The sequence below is a fragment of the Amphiura filiformis genome, chromosome 13, assembly GCF_039555335.1.
Source record: "Amphiura filiformis chromosome 13, Afil_fr2py, whole genome shotgun sequence".
Lineage (NCBI taxonomy): Eukaryota > Metazoa > Echinodermata > Ophiuroidea > Amphilepidida > Amphiuridae > Amphiura > Amphiura filiformis.
In genome coordinates, this window is record NC_092640.1 from 22,424,301 (window position 1) to 22,441,749 (window position 17,449).

Sequence of the window (17,449 nt, forward strand, 5' to 3'; positions counted from 1 at the left end):
TAGCAAAACTCAAAATTATATACTTTTGTGATCATATGTGGATTCCACTTCTTAAATGCATTCAAATGAGTACAAACATGCCTAGCATTGGTTCAGCGGTTATTTAAAATAATATCAATACATTTTGAGATTAAAAGTAAAGAATTATACCAAAATGCTGTGTATACCATCTTTATACAGCATACATATTGCTAATGCATAGAAATACACGCAGCGTAGGTCAACCTAAACTATAGTTTACGCTTTCATATGTTTGTTACCTACGCTATGTACTACCATAATACCATTTATTGAGTTGCACCAAAAGGCTTCAGTCATTATGTCGGATTATGTTACTGGTATTGATAGAGGTAAGTTTTATTTACTGGTATATTTACTCTTTTAAATGATAATATGTAAAATATTACAAATGTTATGGTAGCAATGTCTGAAACAATATAAACTAAGTATCATCAGACACAATACTGAACATAAACATATGCAGTGTTAAAATAAATTATATTGTGCATTTGCATTTGATATAAAAAGCGTACATAATCACATGCTTGAAGCTATACCAGGTGGAAAAAAGCTGATATTCCCACTCGCTTGCATTTACAATTACATCAAGTACTAGTACGTAATTGTGTGTATAGGCTACATTATATATTATGCACGTGCACAATTTCATACTTGTTTTTTTTTTTAAAAGTAAAAGCTTAACTTGTATACCAAAATATTGGTTTTAAGTATTTTACATCATCTAATCTGTGGTATAAATATCTGGTGAGGGTTTCTCAAGTACATTATTATAGTCATGTTAGTAGTTAATGGTCTACAATGGAGCAATCTGCATACACTTGATTAAATTACAAACCTATTCATCACATCACGAAACCAATATTTATACTAGATAATCACTATATTTGATTAAACAGGAAATTAACCTTCATGCTTTAATATTGTTCGGGAGAATCGTTAAGGGGTACTACACCCTTGCCAAATTTTGAGCCTATTTTTGCATTTTTCAAAGTAGTTGTAGTCCTTGCCCTATAATATTCATATCTTACTTGTCACCAATGCGCTATAATTTTGAGAAAAATGCAAAAATAGGCACAAAATTGGACCAAGTGTAGTACCCCTTAAGCGGAAAAAGGTGGTACGGGCATGTGTCGCAGATTTGCATTTTCAGCTATTGGGTAGTTTAGGAAAACGGGTTCAGAGATGGGATTGGGTCTTTTTTTCAACATTTGTTCAAAAATCTGGAAAAGAGTGCAAATTCGTCATTGTTTTTATCAAATTTTGCGAATATTTTCCAGAATTCAGTACATCGACATTTTGAACAGAAATAACCGAAAATTAGGTACATTTTTTGAGATTCATTTTCACTTTATACATCTCTAATAATACCAAAAAAAAAAACAAAATCCAAACCCGGATGTTCGTATCATAGTTTATTGTGATTGTAACACTCAGAACGCTACTGACCATCCTCTATTGTTATGCATAGTCGTTGCTAAAAAGTCGATCAATACATGTTGAAATCAGCACAATTCAAAAAAATACACCTTTTGCTTTAAATTTAAATTTCTCGGTCAAATAAAAACAATAATTTTTGTTCACCTTTTCACTTGCGATTGCCAAAATGACCAACTCAGTACTTCATTTCTAATAACCAGCAGAAATAATCGATATCTCTATTGTGGCTTGCAAAATCACCCATCCATGAGTACATTCGCGAGTTGATTTTGACAAATTTGGTAGTAGGAATGAAAAAATGGTGCAATCAAATCAGAAATTCTGACAAAACTATGATATAATATATAGCCCTCATGATGTGCTTTAGAAAGTTGGGAAATATCTTTCATTAGTGAATTATGTTATTTTGAAAAGCAAAAACGTTAACCCCCCCCCCAAAAAAAGCTCATGGGGCAAATTGAAGCTTGTGAAAATCGAAAATCTTACACTAGAAGCCTAAATTTCATACCTAAATTTAACACCGGGTTTGAAAAATATACAGCACCAAGCATTATAGTTAGCAATGAAAATCATTGCTTTTCATTTGACCGAGAAATTTAATTTCGAAGTGAAAAGGTGCACCTAACTAAAAGTTTGCTAATTTCAACACCGAATCCGATCGTTTCCAGTGCCTAATTAATTGACTGAGTGGGACTTGTATAACAATAGCCATCGACCGACTAGCGTTCTGAGTGGTGATGCTATTTAAATAATGACTATTTTTTAAGCAAATAGTACATGTCATTGGTTTCCATTTTACTATACTTGATAAATGGTTTTTACAACCGTAATTGAAACATGTACTTTCATTTTAATTTATTGCTCTGGCAAATATCTAAAATTGTTGGTGCATTAATGCTTTTGTAAATTTATGAGCTAATTCTTTTTACTGTGCGTGCAGTGATTAAAGCCATATTATAACATTTGCTGTTGAGGACGCCCTCACTGATTCATTTTTACACGATTATATTGTACTTTATCAAACCAATATACCCTGCAAAAATCAAGACTCTAGGTGCTGTAGTTTTGTCAAAATCCGAGATTTTGAATAAAGCGCCGGAACCGGCGTCTTATTATTATTACGATGGAATTATTAGTCGAACGCATACACGATGTTCATAACACACAGTACGTGCGGCGTGCGAGACGGTGATCTACACAACAAAGGGTCGTACCATAACATGACCGAAGGAGTGGTACGTGTTGGCGACATACGCGTTGGGAGTAAAGTCCACTTTTCTTTGCTTTGCCGTAGTTGTTCGGCTCAAAAATAAAGGGGATATATCTGACAGTAAAAGCGTACGTTTTATGACAAAGAAATGCTAATCTATTTTGTATGATAATGTTATAATATGGCTTTAATTTATCCGTCCTCAGTGAGAATTTTAATAGGCGTGCAAAAATTGTGTGCCCCTCTCTCCTAGGCATCACCCACAACCGTCTTTAATGTGCGTGTGGGGGGATTCAGCCTGCCTGACTTGTCAAAAAGTTGCTGAAAAGAACCAAAAAATGTGTCACTTTGCCAAAAGGTGGGGAGTATCCCTGTCCCAAGAATTGACGCCCCATGCCCCTAGGAGTGATGAAGAGCTTAAGAACCCTCTTGGCGTATTAAATTTTCTAAATCTTAACCCTCCTTCGGCATGTCATTATCTGAACGAACCAAAATTCTAAACCTGATATGTTATGTAATGTAAACTGCATGTAAAGCATATAATAGCAAATAAACAATTAATTAATTCTAATCTAATTTTATCAAAATAATTTGACGTAAAAATTACTTGATCCCATTTGACCTACCTAAAATATATGCATTTTCTTTACCCGAATAACCTTCTATTCAGGGTACATAATTATTGTAAGGCCCAGTGGCAATCTGACCCAGGTTTGCCGCAACAATTGCGAGTGAAGCGCGCGAAAAGTTTCAATAGTATATCTATTTTAAAAAAAAATCAATATCAAGTTGCAACTTGACACGATTTTAGCCCAAAATCAAGGTGCAGTTTTTTTGGTTTTTTTGGTTTTTTTTAAATTTCTATTATTGTTATTATTATTATTATTATTATTATTATTATTATTATTATTATTATTATTATTATTATTATTATTATTATTATTATTATTATTATTATTATTATTATTATTATTATTATTATTATTATTATTATTATTATTATTATTATTATTATTATTATTATTATTAGGGGTTAAAATACTGGCGTACCGGAATAGTAATACAGATTGGGATATCGTTAATGTTGCTTTGGGTTATTATAAAGGCAGTAAGGGGTTCATTAGTTCATATTAAACTGTTCCCCCAGCCGCTGATGGTCTACAAAAACATAGTCAACATACAGTATGAATATGGAACAGAAAACACGTCTATTATCAGTCTCCTTTAATTTGGTTGACGGAATTGACTGCCTGTATCATAGCCATGAATAAGGGAGCCACCATTAGACTTCCGGGAGGGGGTGCATGGAAGTTTAGTTTGGACGTTACCGTATTTGTTTTTCACTAGATAATTAGCCTGGTGGTGCATTTTATTTTGTGACAGTGGGCATTACCGGCCAGATTGCCGGTGGGACTCAATTTTAGAAGTGACAGGTATGTACCTACGACGTCATGAAGTAAAGCATTATTATGTTGTTTGAAAAAAGGAGGTCATTGGGTATAACAAAATAATTTTGAAAAAATGATAATTTGTATAAAGGTTTTACAAAAAGGGTCATCGGGTAGAAAATTTTGAAACAATGAATCAAATTTAATTGTTGTTCCAAATTTGCCACATTAACAATACAAATGTGCTAAAGTAAGAAAATTTGACAGTTTCCGCATTATTTTATGGCATTTTGATAAGATTCCAAAAAGGGGGGGTAATTGGGGAGCCGACATTTAAAAAGTGTTAATAAATATTGAACGCCCTCTTTTCATTCATTCATTCATTCATTCATTTATTTCCATATATAAAAATATACAACTACATCAAAAATAAAGAAACACAATATGGCGGAAAAGGCAGGAAGGCCAATAAGGCCTGAGAATTGCCTTTCCCTTACGAAAAAACAAAACAAAGATTATGAAATCAACAAAAATAAATAAAAATGACTAACAGACATGACAAATTACAGTGCTCGAGAATGGCCTAATTGTACTTAGAGATAAGTTTTGTTTAAGGTGTTTGCGGAAATGTTTTATGGACTTTGAGTCTTTAATTTTTTTATCTAGAGAGTTCCAAAGTATGGGCCCGCTCGTTCGAATGGAATGGTCGGAAAAAACTCTTTTATTTTTTGTTAACTGGAGATCATTATTTCGTCTTGTCTGGTAGTCATGGATGTCAGAACGTTTTGTAAAATACTCATTAAATGAATTGGGTAACTCATGTATGGAATTCTTGTACATAAATACACCAAGTTCAAGAGAATACATATCTTCTATATTTAAAATGTTGTATTTGGCAAATAAAGGTCTGGTATGACTTCTATAATGACTATTAGAAATTGTTCTTATTGCCCATTTTTGGAGTTTGGTCAGTTTATCTAAATAAAGTTTACATGTATTCCCCAGATTAGAATTCCATAATTGAGGTACGGCAAAATAAAAAAGTACAATATAAGGTATATAATATTCGATCAGGAATAAAGTGTTTTAATTTGTTCATGATACCAATATTTCTCGACAAAGTTTTGGAAACGCAGTCAATATGACATTTCAGGTGAGGTTTTCATCTATTAAGACACCTAAAATTTGGTATGTTTCACTCGGTCCAATAGTGTGTTGTTTAGGACGATGTTTAAATCTTGCTGCACTTTGACTGATGTCATATGAGGCGTTCCTAATAACATATAATTTGTTTTGCTTGCATTTACTGATAACTTGTTTGCTCTAAACCAGTAAACCAGTTGCTTACTTCTTTCAATTCAGCATTCACGACATTTGTTTGATTCTCAATATTTTCATGCGAGTAAAGGATAGTGGTATCATCAGCAAATAGTATAAAATCCAGAATATTAGAGGTACTAGTGATATCATTAACATATAATATAAAAATAGTGGACCTAATATTGATCCTTGCGGAACACCACATACAATATCTTTAAGTTGTGAGTCACACGTGTTGTAGGATACATATTGCTTTCTATTACTTAAATAATTTGTAAACCATTCCAATACCACACCACGAAATCCATAATGCTCTAATTTATGAAGAAGTATTTTGTGGTCAATTGTATCAAACGCTTTTGATAAGTCTAAGAAAATTCAATAGTTGCTTTATTTTTGTCCACTGCTGTATTAATTTTATCCACCAGCTGTAATATAGCCATATAGGTAGAGTGGTTGGATCGAAATCCAAATTGTTTGTCATTAAGGATTTCGTGAGTATCTATGTAGTTAACACATTTATCAAATACAAGTCTTTCTAAAATCTTTGAAAAACATGGTAAAAGTGACACTGGTCTATAATTGGAGAAGACTTCAGCTTCTTGTTTTTTGTATATTGGTATAACCTTAGCTATTTTTAGTTTTTCAGGAACAATACCTGTTGAGATTGACATATTAAATATGCTTGTAAGAGGTTTTACGATTTCCTTAGCTACCCTTTTTATAATGAAATTTCCTATGTTATCATTACCAGCACTTTTATTTTGGTTAAATTTATCAATAATTTTTATAATATCCATTTCCACAATTGGGCTCATGTACATGCTACTAAATCTTGGATCATGAAGGTAATCATAATATTTTTTGTCGGAATCTTGAATACTGGATGCAAGTTCCGGGCCTACATTTACAAAAAAATCATTAAATTGATTTGATATATCGTCAGAGTTTGTATATATGTTGCCATGACCATCCTTAAATTTATTCTGGGAAGATTTCTGCTTTCCTCGTCCAAGAATATTATTTATTGTATTCCATGTTTGCTTCATATTATTCTTGCTATGTTCGAATTTCAAGAAATAATATTTTCTTTTAGCTTTACGTATAAGCATGTTTAATACATTTTTATAAGCTTTAAATTTTTTATTTCCATTTTGACTTGGGGAGTGAAGATATTGTTTGTATAATTTATTTTTCTTATTGATACTTTTTAGTAGGCCTTTTGTGATCCAGGGAGACATTGGTTCCTTCTTTCTATTATTAGTGCATTTCTTAAGTGGTACGCATTCGTTATATAACTTATCAAAAGTTTCTAGGAACTTATTGTAATCATCATCTACATTGTTGTTATCAAGAACTTCCTGCCACTTAACTTCTGATAACCTCTTTTAAATTTTGCAATATTATCGTCAGTGTGATTCCTTTTGTAAGAAATTCTTTTAGAATTATTAGATGGACTAGTTTGGGTATTACGAGTTGTTAACACAGTTGGTAAATGATCAGTTATATCGGTAACTATTATGGAGGATTTAATAATATTTTCATCATTGGTTAAAATATTATCAATTATTGTTGCAGTAGTTTCAGTAATCCGTGTTGGTTTGTATATCGTAGGTAATAAGGAATAGGAATAAATGAGTTCAAGATAATCATGAGTAGGTCTATGGGTATCTACCTTTAAAAGGTCAATGTTAAAATCTCCCATGATATAAACTGATTTTTTCTCTGTATTCAGTTTCTTAAAGACGGGCTCAATATCTGTCATGAAGTCATCAATAGACGTATGTGCTCTATATACAACTCCGACTACAATGTTCTTAGCATTATTACATTCAATTTCAATAAAACAGGATTCGTAATTACAGTTTGCAATACAAAGATCTTTTCGTAGTTTATAATTAATTTTGTCAGATACATACATGCATACGCCACCTTTCTCTCTTGCAATTCTATTTGTATATTCTACTTTATACCCAGATATGTTATAAAAGTCATTTGGTTTGTCTTTAAGGTGAGTTTCTGATATCCCAATTACACTAAAGTCATTTTTCAATATATTAATGCATTCTTTGAGCTTTTCGAAATTTTTTGATAGGCTTCTAATATTAACATTTAGGAAACTAAATTTGCCAATACTAGAATTAGAATCTGAGGAAAAATGTTCAGGGGTAACATATGAGCATTCATGACTCCTTTCCGTATCATCATTTACTACATCGTTATATCTTTTTTCCGTTGAATTACAATCAAATCGTATAGGATTAAAAACCATTTTATCATATTTTTTTAGGTCTACCTCAGTAACATTAAATTGAGGATTCTCGTTTAAGTCATTTGCATCTTCTTCAAAATCAGAATCAGGAATAGTGTTGTTTGAGCACTTTGAGCACACCCACTCCTTAGGATTTAGACATTTTAGTTGTTTTGGCTTGAGTTTTGTACATTTTTGTGCACATATCCCGTACACATTTGGCATGATATATCTTTGTGGCATTTTTTACTATTTTCGAGCACACAACACAGACATCACGAGTATTTAAATTAGAAACAGACATAGAAAAATATATAAATATACACAAATATAAATAGATTAAAAAATCAAAGGTTTATATAAAATGAAATAATGAGGATTGCTAGTGTGCGGATAAGGTTAAGCCGATTTTGAGCAGGTGTAAAGGTTTTTGACTAAACTAGTTTGTGGTTTGGAACTTACGTTGGGTATATGCTATGATGTGGTATACGAAAGTGTCAAATATAGCCTACTGATACTTTGGACATGTTAAAGACCATATTTAAAGAATAAGTATGCAATTATTCAAAAGTATTATATTTGTTAATCTAAGACCAAATTTAATAGTCTTCATGTGTACTGTAAAAGTAGTGTCTGGGCAGGCTTGGCAGCATATCTTTAAGACATGTCTTGGCAATATACGGTATACCGTCTTTAACAAATCAAAGAAAATTCAAGTAGACACAAAGACATGTCCTACAACAAGTCATATTTCAGAGAAGGCTTCACAGACACGTCTTGCTGAACTGAAGTGTTTTGCATACAGACGTGAAATTATAACATGTCTTGAGACGTGTCTAGTTGTGTCTAACTAGACACGTGTCTAAAATGGCTTCACAGGAAGTGTGTTACTGGAAGACCCCGGTTTTACAGTGTAGAAAAAGTTTACACATTAACTCCTTGAATGATAAACTGAACCTTTTTTTTTAAAAAATGAATTCTATTTATTATGCATTATTTCCTGAGACTCGGTAAATAATCCATCCCAGATATTTCCTACGTAATATCGATACTACAGACATGACAGACTGATATGAACCAAAAATTGTGTCTTATTTTAAAGTCCAAAATGGTAATTTATGTAAAAAGCAATTATTATAAACTCACCTCTGTCTGAAGCCAACATGAGTAAAATTATGTGTTTTGGTTAAGGGTCAGTGTTTTATAGTGTTGGGTATGTATGCTGGTAGGTAAAATATGTTCATATCAATTTGTAAGCGCTCTTTAGCAAAGTCATAGTTCACTGAATTTACAACCGTATGACAAAACAGGCGAAAGTAGTAACTTTTTGCACAAGATTTGCAATTCAAAAGAATTGGCCATTGCTCATTGAAATGAAGCTAGTATATGGACAATACAAGTGGGCCTTTTCATTTAATGACATAAAATCTGAAAAATATTATAAGGATCACTTGAGGTTTTGACTTTTAAAACGTACATTTTCGTCAAAATTGTGCTTGGATTGGTCGTTTTCAACAGATTTACCACATTCTATTGCTAACATTAAATTGCGTTATCTGTTGACGTATTGAAAAAATGTGTTTTTAGGGGGAAGTGTTAGCTAATTTCGTTCGATATAAAAACAATTCTGATTGGATGAAGGAAACACTTGAGGTTTTGACAAAAACCAATCCCAGATACCTATTTTCCACTAGTCACCAGCTAGAAGCTCATACAGCTCTTATGATGCTATGCACCATATGGAAAGGTTTCTATACAAAAACGATTCTCTTATAAACCATCATGCGCACTGTTTCCACCTCGATACACCTGAGCACACATTTTCCTTCAAGAGCTTCCAAGCAGAAAACAACAAGCAGTGAACGTCTCCACCACAGTCTTTGATTACACTACATGATTGAGTGCATAGCAATGTAAGAGCTCTGGAGCTTCTAGGTGAAAAATGGGCCTCTTTGATTGGTTTTTGTCTAAACCTCAAGTGTTCCCTTCATCCAATCAGAATTTTTTTTATATCAAACGAAAGCTACCACTTCCCACTAAAAACACTTTCAGTCAATAGGTCAACAGATAACGCAATTCAATGTTATAGCAAGGCGAATGTGGCAAATCTGTTGAAAATTGCCTATCCAAGCACATTGTTTGACCAAAATGTAGGTTTTAAAAGTCAAAACCTCAAGTGTTCCTTTTTTTTTTTTTATGTCATTAAATGAAAAAGCACACTGATATTGTCCATATACTAGAGTCACTAGAATGAGCAATGGTCAATTCTCTTTAAATTGCAAATCTTGTGCAAAAAGTTATTATTTTCGCCTGTTTTGTCATACGGTTGTAAATTCAATCAAAGACTGTGTAGAGACAATTCACTGCTTGCTTGGAAGCTCTTGGACGAAATTGTGTGCTCTGGTGTATCGAGGTAGAAAATGTGCATAGATGGTTTATAAGAGAATCGTTTTGTAGCCAAACGTTTCCATATGATGTTTTGTTTTATTTTTCCGAAACCCACAAAGCCTCTGCCCATGGGCCTCTCCATATACTAGAGTCACTAGAATGAGCAATGGTCAATTCTCTTTAAATTGCAAATCTTGTGCAAAAAGTTACAATTTTCGCCTGTTTTGTCATACGGTTGTAAATTCAATGAATTATGACTTTTAATCAAAGACTGTGTAGAGACAATATACTACTTGCTTGGAAGCTCTTGGACGAAATTGTGTGCTCAGGTGTATCGAGGTAGAAACTGTGCATAGATAGTTTATAAGAGAATCGTTTTGTAGCCAAACGTTTCCATATGATGTTTTGTTTTATTTTTCCGAAACCCACAAAGCCTCTGCAAAGCAAAGCACACTGATATTGTCCATATACTAGAGTCATTAGAATGAGCAATTGTCAATTCTCTTTAAATTGCAAATCTTGTGCAAAAGTTACTCTTTTTGCCTGTTTTGTCATACGGTTGAAAATTCAATGAATTATGACTTTTAATCAAAGACTGTGTAGAGACAATATACTACTTGCTTGGAAGCTCTTGGACTAAATTGTGTGCTCAGGTGTATCGAGGTAGAAACTGTGCATAGATGGTTTATAAGAGAATCGTTTTGTAGCCAAACGTTTCCATATGATGTTTTGTTTTATTTTTCCGAAACCCACAAAGCCTCTGCCCATGGGCCTCTGCACAATTAACAGATTATTGCTATCCTCCGTGGTACCAGGATACTCCAATTCAATCCATAAAACAGTTACATGTATAATTGTATCATCATATTAATCATTCCCATTTCACCTGTTCTCATCCTACAGGCTGTTCTAGGACTTCTCAGTCAGACACCATTCCATGAGTGCAATCCATGTCAAAAACCACCATCATTTTACGTCATCTTTCCAGAATCCACAATCAAAAATCCACCCGCAAGTAAAGTTAAATCACCGCCGCCATTAGCCGTATCCGAGAGTCTTCATCAAAGAACAGTGTGCTTAGTTAGAAACTATAATAACAATTTTACTACAACACCGAATGGTGTATTTACTTCGGTAACAAGTGCAACATCATCACCCGCAACCACAGTTCATAGAATAGATAGTACTTTATTGTCTACATCATTGTCTACCAACAACATATCCACAGATGGTGAGTTTGTATTGTCATTTCCTTTCCTTAATGCTCGCTCGTGACCAGGCCGGTCTAGGTAATAAGGGGTGGGGTACTGAACATCCACAAAGTGTACCTTTTCCGAATAAAAATGCCCTTGCGCATTTTCTTTTTTGTAAGGAGTGGACCTAACCCAACCGGCACCCACCACAACCACCACCACCATCCCCTAAAAATGTGAGTCATGTACGCGTACTGCTGATGAACGTATTGCGTCAAGCCATCTATATATGTCAATATATGAAACCCAGAACATGGTTCTGTATTTTATGAGTATAAAAGAGCTGCTTGAAACTGCTTATCCACAATGGAAATATGTGTAGTAAAATTCAAATACTAAGTAGTTGTCTGCGCTTTTGATCCTAGCAGCATGCAGCAGCACGCTTCGACTATATTATAGATACGTATTTATAAATACGCGCGTGACCACCTCCGCGCTGCAATTACAGCTTGTAGACAGTAAGTTTCGAAGTTACCTTTATACACAGCGGATGGTTTTCCTGTACATTTGAATGCAAAGGCGGTAAACATACGAGACTACTGTGCAGCAAAATTGTCTATTTTGTTCAAGTTGTAATTATATTGTAAACGTTTCCTGCGATAAATATATTTTCCGTCGGCAAATACATTCAAAATTTTGTTTTTGATAACATAATTTATTACAAATACGGAATCACCCCATGTGTAATAATTTTGAAATTCAATTAATACTTAAATTTGATGATATTTATCTAAAGAATTCCTTTACTTTTCTGTATAGTGGTCAATAGCATTAGGATTTGGTCACACTTGCTGGTCTTGGTATGTCGTGCCCATGGGCCACGTGCGTAAATACGTATTTATAAATATAGTCGAAGCATATCGTGATATTGCAAAATATTTGTCAAAAGCCTTTGATACTATTTTGAAATATTGCGGAATCAGTGTAATAGGGGACTTTATAGAAATATGAAGTTTGAACGGTGTTTTGACTTAAGCATCTTTCGGTTAAATAGGATGGAGAGATGTGAATATAAATACACTATGAATTCATAGGGCTATGGAGAAATGTTTCAACAAAATAAAGATTAATTTATTTACCACGTTGAAATAAACATAACTAGAGAGGAATGCTACACTGCAAAACCATTGGACGAATGATTACCTAATGTTGGTTCAAATATCACCAGTCTAAATTGATCAGGCCCGTATAGCCATGATTTTTGCGAGGTGCGGAATTTCCCGAAAATACGGACTTTTTCCCCAAGGCTCAAAATCGCTTACATTGCAAAAGAGGAATGACCGGAACAATTGACTTTTTGTGGCTATTATGAACAGTTTAACCGAAGGTGCATGGTTTGACATGAACCAGCTACTGATCTGAACTTGAAATGATGGGTAAACATTAAATCAACAATAGGTTTAACTTTATCCAATGTCAGGAACATTTTATCCAAATTTCGCCCAATAGTTAGACTGTTGATAATAAGTAACCAACGTTAGACAATACTAATTTTGAAGTGCATGTTATTTAGCTGTGAAAAAAAAGCTCGTATGTATATAATATTTCTAAAATCATTCCATACCGTAAAAACTCGACAGTTAACATAATGTGCTTACTAACGAGCGCTTTTCAAAACATGAAATTGTACCAAAGTCCGGCGATTTACCAACTGAGCTAATGGGGTTGAGACACACATTTTAAGGTTTACCTGTTCGTATACAACTATGTGTATCGATGATTTGCTGCTCTTTGGTGGATGGGGTCCTTCATATTTGCATATGTTTTAAAAGCGCTCGATAGTAAGCACATATGCTAACTATCGAGTTTTTACGGTATTCTGTTATCTCTCTACCAATAGGTACGCCACGAAAGAAAGGTAACAGAAACGAATTGGCCTGTCTTGTTCTCCTGCTTGTTATACCAGTGTTTATATTTGTTTTGGTTTACAAACGCGACAAGATATTTCCAAGCCTGGACAGGTAAGATGTTTCTACTTTCCATTTATCATCTATTTTTGTGTATGCTATAGTAGCACGATAGCATATCCCACACACACAAGAATGTCATAAATTAAGAATTAAATCCATCTTAATTAAAATACTTATTCAGTGATCCCAGCGAAAGAGTAAAAATATTAAAATTGTGTATTAATTACCTAGCTTTACCTAAAGTGAAGAGTAAGTCATTAAAATTGTCATTAGGTTTTTTTTATCTAAAACAATTTGACAGAAACTGAGGAAAACAGCAGTATTGACAAATTGGACCCCATTTAAATACATGTAGCTAATTTCTCTACTTTTCTCTACTTAAAAGTAGAAAAGGTAGATAAATTACAGATTCATGTAAAATTACAGATTCATGTAAAATTGCTTATTTTGTCTTTAATGCACGGCTTTCAGCTTAACCAACGAGCTGGCAATATTAGCACATCTATGACACTAACAAAGGTGCCAAATTTTGAAGATTTTTACGATACTCCTGAGTGAATCACTGAATTGGTATTTAAGCGACCAATGATATAGCAAATGGGGGTTATTTCATTTTTGTCTCATCATTTTTGCTTACAATGATAAGAAACCCTTCCGACATGAGTACAGTTGTTAGTAAAAGTATTTCATAAATTTTGGAACAAATAACAAGATTTAAATTTGACCGAAATCGTATATTTTGGGTTAAACACAAACTGTCCAATAAATTGGTTTATATTTATGAATTACAGACTCTCGATACAAAATATGCAAGACGTTTCACATGTGAGAATTAATTGCGAACCAGCTTTTCGTTTTGATTACATGCAGGTCGTGTACATCAAGTTGGTTCACCTATTTATCTAAAAGTAGGGTGTTGATGTGTGACGTGATCAATCATTTGGATTCTGTATTTTATTAAAGATAATGTCTTACACAGCATAGTAAATTCACGAATCGTTTATTTTGCTGTAACGAACATAACGACTGTTTGGAGCACAATAATGGTAACTACATGAGATGTCTGGTGCACAAAAACGTTAAAGGCCTTCTGAATAATTAAATATTAAGTTAAAAGTCCCATTCAGTGATCCCGGCACAAGTGTAAAAAACTTAAAATTGTTTATAAATTGCTTAAAAGTGAAGGATACGTCATTCAAATTATCATTTGGTATGTTTGAAATGAAAAATTTGGCAAAAACAAAGAAAATGGCAGTATTGACGAAGTTGAAGCCCCTTTCAAATGTATACACATACTGACAGTATATACATTACAGATTACATGTAGGCCTAAATGCCTTATTTTGTCTTAAATACGCGGCTTTCGGCTGAGCCACTAGCAGGCTATGTTAGCACATGTATGACAATGACAATGACAAAAATCTGAATTTTGATCATTTTACGATCGTTCGGATGATCAAATCACTGAATGGGCCTTTAACTATATATAATTCAAACAAGTTATTGTGAGGAGTTTTTAGCTAAATTCATGTACCTCAATTGAATTTTAACTATACTCTATACCCAGCAAACATAAAACGTTTTTCGACATCATTTCCAAAAGGTTAGAAAAGGTTGTCAAAAAGCTTTTAGGTGTCGGGTTATATTATGGGTATATAAAGGGTATAAAACGTTTTCATAACAGTCAAAACATTTTTGAAAACGTACTGCAAAATGTTCTAACATAAATATGTTATTTAAGTGTTAACGAAATATTATTTGGTACAAAATGTTTGCAACAAATATTTTACAATAACATTTAGCAACATTTTAAACATGTTGTTGTGGTGTTTTTTCATACAAAACGTTTTCATAACCTTTTAAAAAAACGCGACATTTACTGCTATTAAAACGTTTTTACCAAAACCCCAACCCAAAATATTGCCTGTTTCAAACGGTTTTTTTTAAACATTTGTTGTTTGCTGGGTAACGAGGCATTATTTCCAAAGCAAAAATAAACAACATTTTACTAAACTAAATTGCTCGTCGCTGGCGTATATATAAAACGTAAATCAGTTTTATATCATAAATATAGATCAGCTCTGGGATAAGAAGTAATTACATTCATATTGTAATAAACAAACTTGCGCGTTATTATTAGGCATTAAAATGTTCAGGTCCATTTTATTTTAAATCACAAATTCAAGAGTGAGTAGCCCATGAGTACCCTTTTCAATCATATTTTTATCTTTTACATTGTAGAAAAAAAGAAGCAAACTCCGCCTGTAACATATTCCAGTGTTAGATCTAGTTGATCGTACATACACCTTGATGAAGAACAGGCAGGCAGAGCCAAGTTGGAGTCGGAACTGCACTCATGACAAGTCCTGTGGCGACAAGTCTGACATGTCTGGATTTAAACGACAAGCGACAACTGCCGGCATGACCAGCAAGTGTAGCGCCAGAGGAAGATAACATTAAATGAAAATATACACAGTGGCGGCACCTGGAGATACAGGAAAATTGGCTTTCCCCCCTCAAAATAAGAACTTTTTTGGCCAAAATACCCGCATTTAAGCAATTCTCGGATTTGTGGCCCCCTTCCCAAAAAATCATTTTCGACCATAAAAACAAAATCCTGGTGCCACCACTGGACATTTAGGGTGTGTGTGCTAGCACTGTAATTATTCGGAAGCTGTTTTGTTCCAAAGGATGTTTCTCTGGAAGGGGTATTTTGCTCCTAGGGTATCTTATTTCAAAGGATCATTGGTCCGAAGCTCCGATCATTCTCTTAAAGACCGTTTTTCCAATTAGTTTTTACTGGAAGATTGTTATCCCGAAGAGTCATTGCTCAGGAAAGAAGAGTTCTTGTTCTGAAAGGTGTTGAGGAGGTTGATCGATGGTAATTATGACTGAACCATGATGTTATGAATTTCGGAGGTATTTTTTATAAATATATCAAAATATTCACTCAAGTTATACCCTGTGCACTGCCATTTCGTATTATTATCATACGGTCTAACACCATTTGGTATATTACCAGAAATACTAATAACCACTTGATCTAATAATCATCTAGCCTAATATCCAAATTTTAGTTTAATACCATTTGGTCCAATGACCATTTAGTCTATCAACAAAGTTGTCTAATAACTATTTGGTCTAATACCAATTTTGTCTATTTGCCAATTCGTCTAAAAAATTGCCATTTCGTCTATTTCCCCAGCCCATGTACCCACAATCCCGCGCGAAAAGCTTGGGACAGTTTGGTGATTTCACGCATCCCCACTCCCTTATTCAATGTTGAAGTACAACATTAATATCATAAATATGACAATATCTACAAAAACCATCTTTTTATATACACGGTTTTATAAACTTGTCAATCCTTTTATTTTTAATATAAAGATATATGTAAATTCACGTTATCAATATTAGGACAGTTTGTTTATTTCACGCATCCCTGCCCCTTATTCAATGCATCCCCGCCCCTTATTCAATGTTGAATGGTGAAAAATAGTGGAAAGTGGTTGAGCTCAATCTGTGCTCCAACATTGTTTTTTTGGGGGAGAGGAGTAAACAAATACATAACATGATCTATGAAACCTATCATGTATTTTCAGCGTCATGTTCAATTCACAGGAATTTGATCTTTCAAACATCATCTGTCCCAACGATTTTCGCACAAGAGTGCAGGTACATACCACATCAATATCATCATGGCGAACCCAGAAGTAAAAGTATTGCCATTCAGAAAAGGACTACACTTTTCCTTGTTTAAGACCCTGCACCGGACCAGGGCATTATTTACTTTTCCTGAGTGTTAGCGGGAACTGCAGCCTCACACGCGTGTCATTAGAGTGATTAGACCAATCGGTTAGTAGACTAAATGGTAAATCATGTAGGGAAAATCTTAGCTGGGAATTTTCAGTTTTACCACTTGGTGTATAAGAGAGAAGGGACAGTTTCTCTTGGCAGATCTGAGTTAGAAAGTGGATGTAGGATTTCTAATGTGTTATCTATGTGCCTTAAAACTTACCTGTGAACCAGTCAATTTGCATAGCCAATAATGCAGTGTGCTATTATTCCAGGAGATATCGAATACAATAAAAGTGCTCTTCTCATCCCACAAAGGAAATGTATTCTTCCGGCGACTTGCTGAAGTCTGGTTTACGAAACAACACATCTGTCAATAAAGTGGAGTGTAGAAAAAAAAACCCGTTTCCTGGAGAAAGTGAATGAGTGGTGAAAGAAGCGCCATTTTGGACACTGTCTTCTGGGCAATGATTTAT

The 17,449-nt window shown here is 33.8% G+C and overlaps 1 protein-coding gene across 1 annotated transcript; it reads left to right on the forward strand.

Annotated features, from left to right (window-relative positions):
* Positions 1-243: 243 nt before the first annotated feature.
* Positions 244-16,639, forward strand: LOC140168124 (uncharacterized). The gene is made up of 4 exons (XM_072191432.1): positions 244-350; positions 10,919-11,246; positions 13,109-13,229; positions 15,420-16,639. Exons 1-4 carry the CDS (start codon positions 330-332, stop codon positions 15,460-15,462), a joined length of 513 nt encoding a protein of 170 aa, XP_072047533.1. The 5' UTR covers positions 244-329; the 3' UTR covers positions 15,463-16,639.
* Positions 16,640-17,449: the final 810 nt, after the last annotated feature.

Bases quoted from the DNA above. Each gene is read 5' to 3' on its own strand.
- LOC140168124 (XM_072191432.1), top strand. From the start codon at position 330: ATGTTACTGGTATTGATAGAG. The intron at 351-10,918 runs GTAAGTTTTATT...CTCATCCTACAG, and splicing joins TGTTACTGGTATTGATAGAG to GCTGTTCTAGGACTTCTCAG. The intron at 11,247-13,108 runs GTGAGTTTGTAT...CTCTACCAATAG, and splicing joins CAACAACATATCCACAGATG to GTACGCCACGAAAGAAAGGT.